This window comes from Vicugna pacos, chromosome 23 (assembly GCF_048564905.1).
Source record: "Vicugna pacos chromosome 23, VicPac4, whole genome shotgun sequence".
Classification (NCBI taxonomy): Eukaryota; Metazoa; Chordata; class Mammalia; order Artiodactyla; family Camelidae; genus Vicugna; species Vicugna pacos.
In genome coordinates this window covers 21,608,453-21,626,091 of record NC_133009.1, presented here as the reverse complement: position 1 = coordinate 21,626,091, position 17,639 = coordinate 21,608,453, and the positions used below count along the sequence as shown (strand labels likewise).

Genomic DNA, 17,639 nt, shown 5'->3' with positions numbered 1-17,639 from the left:
TAGTAGTTTTACTGTTTCATTTTAAAACATTTGAATCTCTAATACTTTTCAAATCTTTCCTGGTATAAGGTATGAGGTATGAAACCAACCTGTTTTTTCTTTGATTGCTTCAGAGTGGTCTCAATAGCCATTAGTTTAACCCACTTCTCCCCTATATGCCTGAGGTGCCACCACTGTTACCATGTATTAAATTCCTGTAGACATCTTTGATTCTATCTGTACTTTCTCTCCTTTTTAATTCAGCTCTCTAATCATGTACCACTACACTACCATTTTGATTATGATCACATTATAATCTATTTTAATATCTGATAATGGCAGTCTTCCTTATTACTTTGCTTCTTCAGAATCTTCCTGGATCTTCCTGCTTGATTTCGCCTCTCTTACATGTGAATTTTAGAATTAGTTCATCAAGTTTAAAAAAAAAAAAAGGCCTACTGATATTTTTATTGGGACTGATTTTAATTTACAGGTTAACTTAGTATGCTGTGTATTCTTATCCAAGATCACATATATATTCCCAGTTCCTCATTTGTATCCTGCACATTTCTTGTTAAGCTCTTTCTTGGTATTTTATTTTACATTTTTTAAGGATATTTCAAAAAGTATACTGTATCAATAATTTGTAGTGTCCCTTGACTTCCTCAGAAAAAAGAAAAACTACAAACTTTTGTTGAAAATAAAGACTTCATTTCAACTGTTAATCTACCTTGATGAAGTAAAGACTAGAAGATTAAACAATGTTATGGTAAGATAACACTGAATAAATTACCAAGAAAAATATTTTAACAGCACTCAAACAAACTGCAGAATTATAACCAAATAATAAAATAAATAGTGACTAATACCTCATTCTGATGGACAATAATTAGAAACAGTGTAGTTCAATTTACTCAAACATGTAAAGTCACAGCAAAAACCCTCAAATGGCCTAATTACCAAAGACCATAAATTACTGGTATGAAATACACTAATATGTCACATTTTAATTTGTTCTTATAAATAATGGAAATATTTTAAAAAATCATCTTTCAATATAAGGGATAAAATATAATAAAGTATTAGTTCAATTAAAAGTTCTCCATGAATTTCATTACTGTCTATAGAAATAATTAAAACTAAATTCCATTTCTACTTGTCCAAATCACTTTATATTTACAAGCCTTCCCTGAATTTCCCCATCACTTAAAATGAAAAAGTCTTACATATGCTTTTACTAGGCAGACTGAAGTAAAATGAGAACTTATGATCTAACATATTGTAAAATTTCACTCAAAAGTAATATGAGGTTTTCTGATGTGTTAGGAAAACAAAATAACACTAGAAAAGGAAAAATAGTTTCACGTGAAAAGCAATTCTCAGAAAGTAACATATTGGATATATTCATTTGACTTCTGTTTTTATATAAAGTAAAACATGCATTTGTGGAAAGGCTCTTGAGGTGATAAAAAGTTGTACAAAAGAGAATAACAATGTATGCATAACCTATAGCTTCATTAAATGTTTTTTAGTGCATTCTTAAAATGTTTTTTTGGGAACATAGTGGGGCATAGATAATGTAACAAAATTACATTAAAAAAATCTATGATCTGAACAAAAATGAAACTGTGCATTTAATTTGTAAGATGCATAAGTACAAAAAGCATCTATATTAACATTGGTCAACAGGATATATTTAACACATAATTAATTATTTTTTTTAATTGACGCTCAGTCAATTACAATGTTGTCAATCTCTGCTGTACAGCACAATGTTCCAGTCATGCATATATGTACATATATTCGTTTTCGTATTTTTTCCATTAAAGGTTATGATAAGATATTGAACATAGTTCCCTGTGCTATACAGAAGAAACTTTTTAAAATCTATTTTTATACATAGCATATTCTTAAAAGTTATGTTTGGTACCAATCCTTTTGAAGATGATAAAAAGCAATGTGGTAATGATACTACCAATTAATTTATTGATTTTATTTTAAACAAAAACATTATTTTTACCTCCGTGGTTTCCCCATAAGCCGCCTGATTTTTCCCCATTCTACTCTTGTTAACTTTCTTGTTTTCAAATTAGGAAAAGATTCCTTTAGACATACACAGAAGTCATTGTCACCTTCAAAAAGTGGTCTGTAAAACAGAAATGATATTTTAATAGTTAACATACAATGTGTTACTTAAAAGACATAAAATTCAAAATATGCATTCCAATTTTCAAAAAATCAATCACAAGCCACCAAACTTTTACTTCTACCCAAAACATAATATATAAAATAGGCACAAATTCCAAGTGCTAAAATTAAACTAAATCCTTTGCATTCATGAAATAAATAATGTGTAAGAAATACCGTCTGTGCTTCAGGTTTCAGGAGACACTGATTTTTGCTAAGTCTCCTACTGGGGTCTATCCTTTGGGATGCTATCCTAGCACTATCATTATATCTGGTGAGGATAAACAATGTTAGCTACAAAGGATCTTTGTCCCAAAGGGAATACCATCACCAAGGAGTTCTCTTTCAGATTAAATCAATTTTAGAAAACTGGGGGACTTAAGAGGGTTAGATTAGTTCTTGGGAAATCTAGAATTCAGTCATATTAGGACACCCTGAGAACTCTCTTAAGCCTATGAAAAAATTTCTGGACAAAAATAAAACAATTTTATCAGCGTTTGAGAAACCAGGAACCAGTCTTAGCAATGACACATGAATCTCTTGAGCTTAAATATGCATGTTCATGAGATTCACAAGCCTCAGGGTAGGCACCTGGTGAAAGCAGAGAAAGGAAATAAAGATAAGTAGCCAGCAAAGGAAGTACCACTGACTGACATGGATTAGATTAGATTAGATTGCGGTGGACTAGAAATCAGTCTTTCCTCAGTAAATTGTTATTGAATAACTGGATTTCACCCAAATCTCTTATTATGTTCTACTTAAACAGTTATTTTATTTTTTAGAATTTTTTAAAACTTTTTTTTATTGAGTTATAGTCATTTTACAATGTTGTGTCAAATTCCAGAGTAGAGCACAATTTTTCAGTTTTACATGAACATACATGTATTCATTGTCACATTTTTTTTACTGTGAGCTACCACAAGATCTTGTATACATTTCCCTGTGCTATACAGTATAATCTTGTTTATCTAATTAAACATTTATATATAACTAAAGTGCATAAATATTATCCCCAAATACAAAGTACAGAATAGAAACTATCCTAAAACTCTTACTCAATTATTATTACCATTAGTAACTGTTTCTCTACTATTATACTAGCATTTTAAATCTTGAGATTTATAAAACAAATCCCATTCACTGCCAACAATGGTGCTGTGTTTTAGAGTATTGTCACTCCATAGCCTTGGTAAATTAGAACATAGAAATTATACTTTCATTTTATTTTTCACAAAAATGTATAATAACTTCTTCCCAGAAAAGGAGAGGAGGGAAGAAAACTATGAAAATTGGAAACAGATCAAACTGGAATGAAGACTAGAAAAAGAAATTCAGGAAAAAAATAGAATAAAAATAGGCCTCTAGAAAAGATTGAGGCTTTTAACATTTGAAAACCTTAAACTTCTGGTTTAAGTGATACTTCTAATATAAGCCATGATACATACTTATCTATATTTGAGTAGAACCACTCATATATGCACCATTTATGTGCTTTGGGAAGCTTGAGTAAGTTACGTAATCGAAAACCAATCTTCTGTGAGGCCTTCTTATCTGGTGTTGACATTGTCGCTGTAAATTTCTATACAGTAAAAAAACAGAGATTAATTACAGTTCCATAAAGTAAAAATGAACATCTATATCACTGAATACTTTTGTAAAAATGCAGATTATGGTTAAGTACTCAAAAAAGATTCAACAATATTCAAAACAGAAATTTTGGGGGAGGGTATAGCTCAAGTGGTAGAGTACATGCTTGGCATGCAGGAGGTTCTGTGTTCAATACCCAGTACCGTCTCTAAAAACAAATAAATGAATAAACCTAATACCTCTTCCCTCAAAAAAAAAATTAAAAAAACAAAATGGCATCTTTTTTGTAGGGGGAGGTAATGAGATTGATTGATTGATTCATTCGTTTATTCACCTCCACTGATGCTAAACACATTTGATAAAATTCAATATCCAATTAAAGAAACTCTTAATAGGATAAAAATATAGACAAAATGACTGAAAAAACACAATATACCAAAAGTTAAATGATACAGCTAAAGTAGTACTTTGAGGAAAATTTAATTTACTGGGTAAATGCTTCTATTAGAAAAAAAGAAAGATCTCAAATCAATAACTTATCCTTCTACCCTAAGAAACTAGAAAAAGAACAAAGAAAACCCAAAGCAAGCAGAGGAAGAAAATAGTAAAATTAGAGCAGATGAAATAGAAACAAAAAATAGAAAACCAATAGAAAAAATCAATAAAATCAAAAGCTCTTTGAAAAAAACCCAACAAAATTGACAAACTTTTAGCTAGACTGACCAAGAAAATAAAAATAGGTGGATACTTTCTTAACCTGCAAAACACAATTCTCCCTATTCCAAACCAAAAGTTAGTATCATATTCAGTGTTAAAATTCTAAAAACATTGTCAATAAAGTGAGGAATACAACAAAGATGTAGACTATCACCCCTATTTTTAAACATTGTTTTGATGGAATTAGCCAATGAAATAAAAGGAATAAAAATTGTAAACAAGTAGACAAAACTATCATTACTTGCAGGTGATATGACTTCTCCAGAAAACTTAAGAAAATCAACTATAACCATTAAAAAGAATATGAGAACTAATAAAGTGGGAGAATATAAAGTTGGTATACAAAAATTTTTACCTACAAAAAAATTTATTTCTTCTATATATAAATGAGAACAGATTAGACAATAAAACAGAAGAAATATCTTGTTTATGATAGCAAAATAACTAGAACAAAAGTATTAAATACCTAGGAATACACTTAAGAAATGTGCAAGATTGACATGGTAAAAATTTTTGGAGCCTACTGAGGGACATTATGGCTTGAATAAGTGGAATTACAACCAGTTCATGGATGGGCTGTCTCAGAGTCACACGTCATATCCCATAAATTAATTAATAATATTACTGCAGTACCAATGAAAATTCTAACATAATTTTTTTCCTAATCAATTCTAAAGTTCATATGGAAAAATAAATGTGCAAGAATATTTAGGAAAAGCTTTAAAAAGAATAAGTAATAATGTCTTATCAGAGATTAAAAACCAAGATAAAATTATAATTTGACACTAGCACATACAGAGATATACTAGACATAAAGAGGTAGAAAGCCTAAAAATAACCCCAAACATATACAGGTATTTAGCTTGTGATGCAGGAAGCAAAATCAATGTAGAAAAGGTGAATTACTCAGTATATGTTACCAGGAAGACTAAGTAGTCCTCTGGAAAAATAATTAGGTTGCAGTCTTACCTCATTCCTTACTCCAAAATAAATTCCAGATGGACTGAAGATTTAAACATTTTTTTAAAAAATGAAATAAGAAGAAATATGAGAGAATTCTAAAACTATAAATTTTATACTAGGGAAGGTCCTTCTAAGCATAAAATCAGAAAGTTATTAAAAGGAAAGACAGTTTGACCATTAGAATTTTTTTTCAAACCTGCATGATGAAAACTATAGAAACAAAGCAAAAGGCAAACTACAAACTCTGAAAAAAATTAGAATCAATATAAACAGCCAGAGGACTAATATCTTAATACATACAAAATTCTTACAAACTAGTAAGAAAATGATCAACAATCTAATAAAAAAAGAAAAAGGAGGGGAGAGAAAAATAGTTTACAACAAAGGAAAGAAAGTTTTTAAACATATATGAAAAGTATCTCAATGTCACTCATAGATGAAATGCCAACTACAACAAGTGAGATGCTATTACAGAATAGCAAAAATCCAGATGTTTGGTATATACTGAGTTGACAAGCATTAGGGAAAATAGCCACTGTAATATATTATTGGTGGAAAGTATAAATCGGTACAATTTCTTGCAGAGTAATTTGGCACTACTTTAAAAACTTTAAATGTGCATATCCTATGACCTAGCAATTCCACATTTTAGGCATCTGTCCTAGAAAAACACTTGCAAATTTATACAAACATGCTTAGGATGTTCACTACAGTATTTATTGTCTGTAATACTGAAAACTTAGAAACCATTTAAATGTCCATTAATAGGAGAATTTATAAATAAATAATGCTATTATAAGGTTGAATACTACATAACAGTAAGAAGAAATGAAATATTAAAGACTGTCTATCTTACTAAATCAGTCAGCATGGTCAGATCTTAAAAACAGGCTTCTGAATGAAAAAATAAATTACAGAATGATGTCTGATACAATATTATGAAAATAATACTATAAATATAATTTTAAAACTACATACATAAAACAATACCATATATTTTCTATGGATACATATATAAAGTTTTTAAAGTATTAAAAAAAAGTCTAAAAGGATAATCAAACTACAGTGATTACCAGTGGAAGAGAGAAGTACATATAGAGGGTAGGAGGAAGTCAAAATTAACCTTTTTTTATTATAAACCTTTACTTTAGAAAAACTATAGATTTATATATATAGACTATATATAGATTTATAGAAGAGTTGCAAAGATAGTACATGGTTCCCATATGCCCTTCACTCAGTTTTCCCTAATGTTAATTAACATCTTACATAACCATGGTTTATCAAAACTAAGAAATCAACATTGGTACAATACTATTAATTAAACTACAAACTTTATTTGGATTTCTCCAGTTTTTCCCCTAATGTCCTTTTTCAGTCCCAGAATCCAATTCAGGATACCACATTGTACTTATAAAATAACTTTTTAATATTAAAAAAAAATGAATGTGTCAGGAGTCATTTAGCATAAATAACAACTAAATTACTATAAAATATTATTATCAGAAAGAGTGCTATTTTTATTTCTATTGAGTTACTGACCCAGATTTTAAAATGGGTATTGGTGGCTTACTGGATATAACACTGTATTAAAGATCCCCCTGTTGAGTGTGGGGAAATATCTGTTAGTGGAAATATAAATTAGTACAACTTTAATAAATAGATTATTATAGAAGTTATCTTCCAAAGTTTAAGTATAAATACCCTTGTAGCAATTAACACTTTCAAGGGTTTATTCAACAATTGGAAAAATGGAAAGTGACGGCTACTGAGTTTTTCTGAGATGATGAAAATGTCCTAAAGTTGGTTGTGGTGATGGTTGCACAACTCTGTGCATATATTAAAACCATAATACTAAATTGTATGCTTTAAATAGTTGAATTGTATGATATGCTAATTATATCTCAATAAAACTACAACAAAAAAATTTAGAGTTTTGAAGACAGGTGCCTGCCATTTTAGTAATAGCCTTCACTTCCCAGTTTTATGATCTTGAACAAGATACTTCTCTGTGTCTGTTTCTCACCTGAGAAATGAGAAATAAGATAATAGTAACCTAACTCATGTAGAGTTTTGAAGATTAAATCAAAGTAATACACATAAAGTGGTTAGAACAGGGTCTGGCATAGACTAAGTACTCAGTAACAGTTGGTTTTTATAATTTCTCAGCTCTAAATAGTGCTCTTTAGACAGACACACAGACAAAATACAACAGATTTAGAGGATGTGACCAGGAGCGTAAGGGAATAAGCCACCTCATGTAAATGAAGATTGAAAGAACTTCACTGACAGAAAAGAGAAAACTCAAAGAATATAAAAACTTTTCACATATTTGAAGAAGTCTCAAATTGTGTTTGTCTCCTGTTATATTTGCTCTGTATTGCTCAGAAGTAGAAAGGATTTTGTAAAATAGCTGGAGGGGAAAAACAACTTTAAAAAAATCCATACCTCTGGAAACTTAAAAAATCTAAACAAAGTAAAATCATCCAAATTATCTTAATAACAAAGCTCTTCTAAAGTCCATACAAGAAATAATTATTTAAGTATTTCTTGTATTCATTCAACCTTGTATCTAGCATCTACTGAGCTAAGCAATGCACAGTGTGTTAGTTTCAACTGGGTTAAATTTTTAAACTGAATTTAAGATGCCTGTGTATATTTATTCTTGATGTTAAAAAAAAGTTCATATATTTTTGCTCATTTTACAGAGAATGAACATATTTTACTATCTGAAATGATCATAAAGGTATGTAAAAGTTCTTTGGGTATTTTTTCTTAGTAGGGCATATTGCTGGTAATATCTTTATTTGATGCCAAATCCTTGGTTGAGAAAATTACCTCTACTAAGATCCATCCTCCTGGAAAATCTTATAACACTTTTGGAAAAAGTGGACACTTCTGGGGAAAAAATGAAAGGCAAGTAAGGAAAAATGATTTCAAAACTTAAAAATTTCACAGGAGAAAATTACTTTATTCTTAAAGTCTCCTTATCCAATTTTCAATCATTCCTTTGATTCTTACATGTCTATGATTTTTCTTAAAAAGATGTCAAAAATGAAAAAGGAGATACGATTTTATGTTATATATTTTATTCTTTTGGATAAAGAAAGTCTTCAACATACTTCCCTCAGTGACAAAGTAAAACGATTTTCCCCCTCTGATTTCCACACAAAACTCCAAACTGATTCCAATTTGCTAAATCCATTTGTTTAATGCCTATTATCTCCATGTTTAAAAGAAAAGTGTGCATTTATAAGACTGAGGACTGGCTTTTTACTCTGGGTTAAAGTCCATCAACAAAATAATGGCCTTTTCTAGGTAACTAAAATAGGAACTGAGCTGGAGTCCTGATTTAAAGAAAAGAACCTGTTACTCAAAATGCAATAGAATAATAAATATAAACTTTGTTATGCTGAGCAATTGCTCACTTCTTTTCAACGAAACAAAATTTTAGCACACACATACCTGTGGAACCATTGCAACCCTCTGGTTTCTTTTAGGTGACCTTGTATTTATTTGCCTGTCATCTTCATCAGAAAAAAGCCGACTTCGTTTTGAATTTCTGAAAGGCTATGATAGAAATTTTTATTATTTAATGAAAAGGCCAAACACTTCTCATTTTTGTTCCAAAACACAATTCTACACTTGGAAAATCCAGCTAACTGAATTATCAGCAGTATGGAAGGATGAAGAATTGGTAATACAAAGCACACAAAGTCAATATAAATAAATAATCTTAGATTTTAGAAAGTAGAAAAATACATATTTATGTAATTTGTTCATAAATGAAACACCTAGCTGATAATTAAAACTAGAACCCAAGTCTTCTTTGTACAGGACACGAGCAGTCTTAAATGTTGACGATAGGAAAATTAAGTTCTGGAAATTCCAGTTCTCATTATGCTAGTGCTTGGATTAATACCAGTGGGTGTTTCACATATGTCTGTTGCATAGGGCTGGGCCGGGACAAAGATACTAGATCACTCTAAAGAGTAATTCTAAAGGTATATAATATTAGACTAGATCTGCTGTCAAAAGTTATTGACAGATTTCCACTTGTAAATAAAACACAAGACACCTATAACAGATACTTGATAAATACCTGTAGAACTAAATTTTTTAAGTATCCAAAGAACTAAATTTTTTAAGTATCACACACTTAAGGATCTATAATGTGAAAAGTTTCACAGTCCATCCTAGGTTCAGACATTTTATTAATACAGAAGAACAAAAGAAATAATATCCCAATACCACCCACATCCTTTTTCAAATCCTTCTCCCACCATTAAAGACAGTTCCATGCCTACAAAGAAGGTTGCAGAGAGCTAGCAACATATGGGAACCATCCAACTGGATCAAAGCTAGAGGTATGGACCCTTGAAATTAAACCCACTGAGAGTCTCAACACTGCATAGCCCTGATAGGAATCCCTTCTATCCTGTTCCCCTCCTTTGATTGTGGGCAGAGAGGAGGAAGAGAATCATGGTGATAGAACTGATAAGAGTGTGGAGAGTCCTTCACATTCACTGTGGCCAACTGCCCAGGCTACTGTGACAGTTACTGTCTAACCCAGCTCCACACTTGTTTCATTACTGACCCCTAAAATTTCCTGGCTACCTGGCTGGGCAGGGGAAGAACAGAGGCTCCCAAAATTGTGAGTCATGTCAATTATATGCTCATCTCTACCTTCCACCCCTAACTGCACTTACCCTAGGCCTACACAAGATTTCAGTACCTTACCACTTATTTACATATCTTTTTGCAGGGATCAGAGTTATGTAAAATTTTTTATTAAAATAAAACCTACTGAATTATTAAAAATCTATTAAAAGGAAGATTTTAGGTTGTTGGAGTTTTTTGGTTTTGCCTATTTAAAGAAACTACAATTACTTAACAAATTCTTAATGATGACCAGTTATCACAGGGTACAGATTATTTATCTAAATATGATCAAATACTGCTTAATGATGATTAAAGACACAAATGCTTGGAGTTAGGGAAAAAACTTTAGAAAATTTTTACAGTGCTGTAAGAATGTGCATATGACAATAATACAGACAATTTAGCAATCATATTCTAAAGTGTAAGAAAAACTAATTTCTTACCATTTCCACAGCAGAGCCTGTATTCCTGCCTTTCCAAACAGGTGTTTTTTGTAAAGAATTGTACTTTTCATTCCATGTGTTAGATAAGCTTCCCTCTGTAATAAATAATTATTATTAATAAGATTTAAGTTTAGTTCAAAGGATTTCATACTATAAACACTGGCTTTTTAATAACATAATATATCTGAAATATTTACCAATATAGAAAAAATATATTGACTATAATAATTTTAGTTTGTTACAATGAAAAATCTCTTCTGTAATTTTGTTTCAAAATCACTAAATAATTTGACAAGGCAATGCTAATTGAAAGTATTAAATTTTCATATTAAAACATGTGTGGCTTATTTCATTTTGAGTTTCAATAATTCCTCTATTCTAATTTGCCAAGAACTACCTCAGTAATCTGATTGAAAGCAGGCAGGGAAAAAAATGGAAAAAGCTCCTTTATCCTTGAATTTAGAGCATATTTCTAAATGCTTTCTACTTCAATGTGTGAAACCTCTGACATCCAAAAATGAAATGTGTGGTGCTTCTGTTTTCCTTAATTCAAAGAGACGTCTTCAGAGTTGTAAGCAACCAGAAAAAAAATCTAATCAAGTAATCGACATTATGAATATTAAGACATGTTATAAAAACAAAGAAGGTGAGTTTAATTTTTATAAAGAAGGTGAATTTATTTAGAGATATAGAAAACTGGGATGAATATACACAAGAGTTATTTTTATTTCCTTCTAATTGCTCAACAGTATTTTCTAATTTTTTTCTATAAAAATTTACATCACATATATTTTCTTAAAAAGAAAAATGGCTCTAATATTGAGAGGAACAAATTAATGGAATACATTTTCAGATGTATATTTTAAGAAGTACAAAAGAAAAGAGATGGGATGGGGTTGATCTTGCTAGGCAAATAAATTAGGGTAATTCTGGAAGATAAGTGTTCTCAAGCTAGAAGGACTTAATTTGATAGATCACCAATCCAAAGTACACCATAGCTTTAAAACTAAAAGTACTAATGAACCTTTGAGAGGATCTAGATTGGTTCCAAATTTACTTAACCACCAGAATCTTGCTCAGGAGGCAAAATTTCAAAATAAATTATATTAAGATGGTTGGTCTAATATACTTACAGACAGAAACAGCAAGACCAAGGAACATGTCTAACTTTTTCCCAGAAAAAGTACTATCATTCTTTTATTTCAAGAGACTTGCATTATTACTTAGAAGATAAGATTCTTAAAAAATAAATGATTATGTAAAAATACAGCTTAGCTCAGTTGTTAATAAATGATTTAAATCTAGTGAGAATTGTCTGGAATGTTTAGTTAGAAGGTTCTTTAATCAATAATTCTAGGGGGATTTGATAACTATGTTAAGTTTAAAAGGCTAAAGCTCTAAACTCTCAGAAACAATGAACATACTGTATAGCACAGGGAAATATATACAAGATCCTATAGTAGCTCACAGTGAAAAAGACTATACGTACATTCAAGTATGGCTGAAAAATTGTGCTGTACACCAAAAATTGACAAAACATTGTAAACTGACCATAACTCAATAAAAAATAAAATAAAAAAATGATACATATATATAAATTTTAAAAATATGTGCAGTATATTGTGTATATGTATTTATATGCAATATATTGTATATGTGCAGTCAAATTGTAACAATTCTACTTAATAAAACTGAAAAATGAAAAAGAAAATTCTAGGGGGAAAAACCAAGGGCTAATTTGCCATATGAATTTAAAGTTATCATCAGTGAAAACCAGTATCTAAAAGCTATAGTGAACCATAACTTGAAAAGAAAAGAAAAATACTATATCCAAATTAACTTAATGAATTAAATTTCTTATTTATGCCATACCTAAAGAATCGTGCTATGATTCTTACCTTTTAAACTTACAAGGGCTTTTGCTGAAGAGCCTGCAATGAAAACAAATCTGTATTAGTTTATAATCAAGTGAGCAAAGAAGAGCTTGGTTTAGGGGTAAATGTGATCCATTTTTTAGCAAAGTTGAGATTGAAGTGACAGTGGGATGTGCAGTGTGAAATAACCAGCAGACAATTCAAGCTACTGACCAGAACTCAGATAACATAAGGAGAACTGGAGACATTTGGGAGTCATGTTTGAAACTGTGAGAACTGGAGACCTCTCTAAGAAAGAAAAATGTGGAAAGAGGAAGAGTAGGGACTGAAGCAATTCTGAATCCTTATCCAGAAGTGTGTCAGTACTGGAGAAGGAAAAGAGAAAAGGGAACTGATGTTTATTGAGGCAAAGATCAGAAGTGTTATCAGAGTGGAGAAAAAAGAAAATGGAAATGATCCAGGACTGTCAGCAGGAAGTCTAGAATGCAGGTGTGTGCAACTCTAAAAGATCCAAGCTGGATTAGGAGTTCAGAATAGCCAAGAGTGGCTGGCGTAGAGTTGGAGGGGTTCACTGACTAAAACATTAGTGTATAGAATAACTTGGGAGCTCCTCACACATGCAGAATCTGTATGATTAATAAAGGTCCTCAGGGGATTCTATTGCAGGTAACCCTCAGGCCCATTTGAGAAACACTGGGCAACAGGTTCTGGTGTAAATAAAGAGCAGGATCTATGGGTGAGGGGAAGAACTGATAGGGAAAGAAGTTTTTATGAGAGGGAGAGGACTAAACTGAAAATTTCAGAGTTGGATATGTATACTACAAAGAAGCTCAAGTCATTTGAAAATAATAAAGGATGATCTCTCTTACTTTTATATGACATCTAAAAAACCCCCAAAACAAAAACAAAACCAAACTCAGAGAACTGGTGTTTGCCAGAGGCAGGGGGTGGGGGATGGGCAAAATATGTGAAGGGAGCCAAAAGGTACAAACTTGCTGTTATAAGATAAATAAGTCCTAGGGATGTAATATACAGCATGGTAACTAGTTAACAATACTATACTGTATATTTGAAAGTTGCTAAAAGAGTAGATCTTAGAAGTTCTCATCATAAGAAAAAAACTGTAACTGTGGTGATAGGTGTTAACTAAACTTATTGTGATAATTATTTTGCAATATGCAAATACATATGTCAAGTCATTATGCTGTACACCTAAAACTAATACAATGTTAGTAACATATAACATAAAAACATGTGTAGCATATATGTTAATTATATCTCAATAAAAGAAATTAACAGGACAAAAACCTTTCCATGCTCCAAAGTAGAAATTATTCATAGAATTATTGATGAGCAAAGTCTCCCTCTTCTAAGTCAAAAAAATCGTTTAGAATGCCTTTTTTCTTTTAGTATAGCCAAATTATTATATATCATTCCTCACTTAAAAATTTGTTTTATTTTAGAATCAATTATTTCTCATCTCAGTTACTGTGACATCCATTTGTTTGAAAAAATATAATCTAAAATCAGGCAGTGGTGATGTTATTTGAAAGGTTGGCTGTTTACTTACATTGAGAAAAGACAAATTTGTAAGTGGCTTGCTAAAAATGTCTGTAAACATCTTTAAGGGGCCAGTCCGTTATGACATTACACAAAACAGAAAAATAAATAAATAAAGGATGATCTCAGGGAATAAAGTAAGATAGAAGAATATGAACTAAGTACAAAAATCAGAGAAAACAGATTAATTCTCCTTGGTGTTTAACAAAAGAAGCAATGATTTACAATTCATATAAATGGATAAAAGATTTTGAGAAATAACAGATAAAGTATTCCAGTTCTAGCTATGAAACATTTTTATGTATCTCAGATCTCTGATCCTCAACTAACTTCTCTGCAAGGCAGTATGAGAGGCTTAAAGAACAGATAACCCATCAACATCAAAGTCACTCTTGCTTTCCCCTACTCCCTTGCCTAGATGTGGAGAATGATTAACAGGATCCCTTAACAGCTTCTATATGGCAAACTGAAGTTAATGATCAAAGGCTGTAAAACCATACGGGAAAAAGTGGGGGAGAGAGGCCATAAAGTCTTGCTAAAAAGCCTCAAACAATACAGCACAACTGGGAAGCAGCAGTAGTAGACAGGGTACATATCGATGCAGCTACCAAGAGAAATATGGTTCATTTGAGAAAAAGCAGTAACCATTTAGTCATTCAGTGAGTATGTGTAGAATGCTGACTGCATCCTGGTCCCTGCTCTAGGCACTAGAATACTGACAGCACACAAAACAAAGTTGATGGTCCTGATGCTTCCCTGCAATGTACATTCTCGTGAGGGGAAACAAACAAATACCCATTATCAAGGGATGATAAGCACTACTGGAAAAAAAATAATAAAGCAGGATAATAAGGATAGGTAATGTAGGGCAGGGGTTGGGAGAGGGAAGACTTTTTCTATAAGGTGTTCATGATTAGCTTCTATGAAGGGTGATATTTGAGCAGTGATCTGAAGGAAGAGGTGTAAGCTGTAAAGATACTCATTCCTGCTCCATGAAGACAGGGACTATATCCTGCAGATTCTGACCTACCACCTTTAACCTTCTTCCTTTCTTGAGAGACAGTAGAGCATAGTGGTTAAGAACACACATGCAGACTAGGTGTGTTTGAATTTTGGCTCTGCTTTCTTACTGTGTTACCTTAAACAAGTTACTTAACCTCTCTGCTTATTTTTCTTTTGTAAAATGGGAATTAAATGAGTTAGTATATGTAAAACTGCTTAGAGAACAATGCACATAGTACATGACTAACTTTTATATCAAACTTACTTTTATCAATTAAAACAAAACCATTAAATTAAGAATATTATTTTATAGGCAGATGAATTCAATTAAATAGAATCTTGCTTTAACTAGGGGTGTTCATTCATTCAACAAATATTTACTGAATATCTGCCATAGCACTATTCTAGGGACTGGGGTTATCTCAAGGAAAAGACAGACAAAATCTCTGTTCTCAGGGAGATTACTATGTAGTGGGAAGAGACACACAATAAACAAGTACATAAAATGACAACCATACTGGAGGAGGTTCAGTGTAGGGAGTAACTTAATGTAGAGTAGTTAGGGAAGGCGTCTCTGAGGAGTTAACATCTGAGAAGGACTAGCCGTGAGAGGGCAGAAGGTCAAGCAATGAGTCAAGGCAAAAGAAATAGGTAAAAAAGCCCTAAGGTAAAACATTAAGAATAGTCAAGGAAAGTGGGGGGCAATGTGCTTGAGAAGTCGCTGGCAGGGGAAGAGTGGTATGAAAAAAGGTCAAGTGGTGGGGCATCTAATCAAAGTCAACCAAACAATCACAGTAACAAATGTAAGGCTGCCAACTGTGACAGTTGCCACTAAGAAATTACACAGTGGTATGAAAAGATTTAATAAGATGTAGTATTTGTCAGGGAGGACAGAAGCTTAAAATGTGATCTAAAAGATAAGTAGAAGTTAACTGGAACTGGGAAGGAAAAGCTTTCCAAGCAGAGAGAACAGCATATGCAAAGGCCCCACAAAAAAAGGGGGGCCTTTGGGCTAGGGTGAAGGTGAGAAATAGGTAAAACCGAGAGACATTTAGAAGGTAAAAGTTACAAAATTTAGTAAAGGCTTAAAAATGGGAAGTGCTGAAGATAACCTCTATCTAGGTTTCAACTAAATGCTTAGTGGTACCATTCATTACAACAGGAACCACTGGAAATATCTCTGTACTGGGGTAGGATTATGATGTAGATCTTGAACCCATAAGGCTGGAGGGACCTTTGAGACATTAAGAGGTGATGTGAAATGGGCAAGAGGTAATATTAAGTACAGGAGCTCAGAGGAAAGATCTGTGCTGAAGATAGCCTAGTTACCTCAAATCTAAAATCAAATTAATAAGAATATTTATCTAACTTGGAATGAGGATTAAATAAGCTAATATATACATTATGCTTCACATATCTGGTTCATAGTAAGTACACAATAAATGGTAGCTTTTATTACTGAGGTTATACTGGCTATGGGATAACTTAAAAACTAGCTGCCTCAAATAAAATTGGCAAAGAAACAAATTGCTACTTCCAGTATCAAACTGAAATCATTTTCCTTTTTCAAACCTATGCCCCAGTTTCGTTAACAATGACTCTTACACTACATTCAATTCCATAAACTAAGTATTTAAATATACCTGATTTGTGACAAACCAAGTAAGGCAATCCCTGCTTTCAACAAGCTGTAGTCAAGCTAAATAAGACACGACACAAGTTAAGGTATGCCCACACACACCCTTGTGCACCAGAGATGTCACAAAGCAATATAAATGACTATGTTACATAGTTTGAGAGTAGAGCTGGAATTTGAACCCCAGGATGAGCCCCAAGTGTCTACAAAGAACTACAGTAACTCCTCAATAAATGTTTAATGATGATTAGCAAATATTCTGAATGACAGTTATCTAGTGTCCTTGACTTCCAAGGAGTGATAAAACATCTTAAATAACAAAGAGAGCAAAGATTTCAAGATGAGAAGCACATTGTGTTCAGTAGGCCCACCTTTATTTAGGAGCGTCCTAAATCGTAATCAACGCTATTTGCCAAACAAGAAACAATAAAATTCATGGGAGGTGTACAGTTGTGACTTGTCCAACACAGTAGCCATCAGCCACACACACCTGTTTAATTTAAATAAACAAAAATCAGATGAAACATAAAAACTCAGTTCCTCTGTCTCTCTAGCCACATCTGAAGAGTTCCATAGCCACATGTAGCTAGTGGCTACCCTAGTGGACGTCAAAAAATAGAACATTTCCATCACTGAGAAAGTTCTATTGGAATTCAGCCCATGGTCTGGAGCAAACTTAAAACACAAACTATTTTAATACAACTTTTCACCAGTTTGGCAACTCAAACTGTCAACTTTATCACACATTAAGAATATATGATCCTATAAGGAAAACAGAATGGGTTGTATTGAGCTCTCATTTTAAAAGCGTCTTGCACAGATAGGTTTAACAGCCTTTTGTTTTTGTTACACTAAAACTCGCACAAATGATATGTATGCATAAACTGAACGGTGAATGTGGATCAGGACCCTTTGTAATTAACTAAAAGATTTGCTTTTTTATATACTTTATACAATACTGTAAATTACAAAATTAGGTACTGCTGTGCTTAAACTATGAAATTAGTGCTTTTACTTACTAAACATAAG

General features: G+C 32.0%; 1 protein-coding gene across 3 annotated transcripts in view; it reads right to left on the bottom strand.

Annotated features, from left to right (window-relative positions):
* Window positions 1–17,639, bottom strand: part of LIN9 (lin-9 DREAM MuvB core complex component) — a 62,391-nt gene that overhangs the window by 31,989 nt on the left and 12,763 nt on the right. For 2 of the 3 annotated variants that reach the window (XM_072948647.1, XM_072948645.1), the window contains exons 2-6: window positions 12,437–12,469; window positions 10,539–10,633; window positions 8,899–9,003; window positions 3,612–3,745; window positions 2,000–2,125 (exon numbers count right to left, since the gene is read on the bottom strand). In XM_072948647.1, the coding sequence (XP_072804748.1) occupies window positions 2,000–2,125; window positions 3,612–3,745; window positions 8,899–9,003; window positions 10,539–10,541 (368 nt within the window). In that variant the 5' untranslated portion in view covers window positions 10,542–10,633; window positions 12,437–12,469. Of the gene's footprint in view, window positions 1–1,999; window positions 2,126–3,611; window positions 3,746–8,898; window positions 9,004–10,538; window positions 10,634–12,436; window positions 12,470–16,981; window positions 17,101–17,639 lie in introns of all 3 variants that reach the window. The other variant, XM_072948646.1, reaches the window with a different exon arrangement.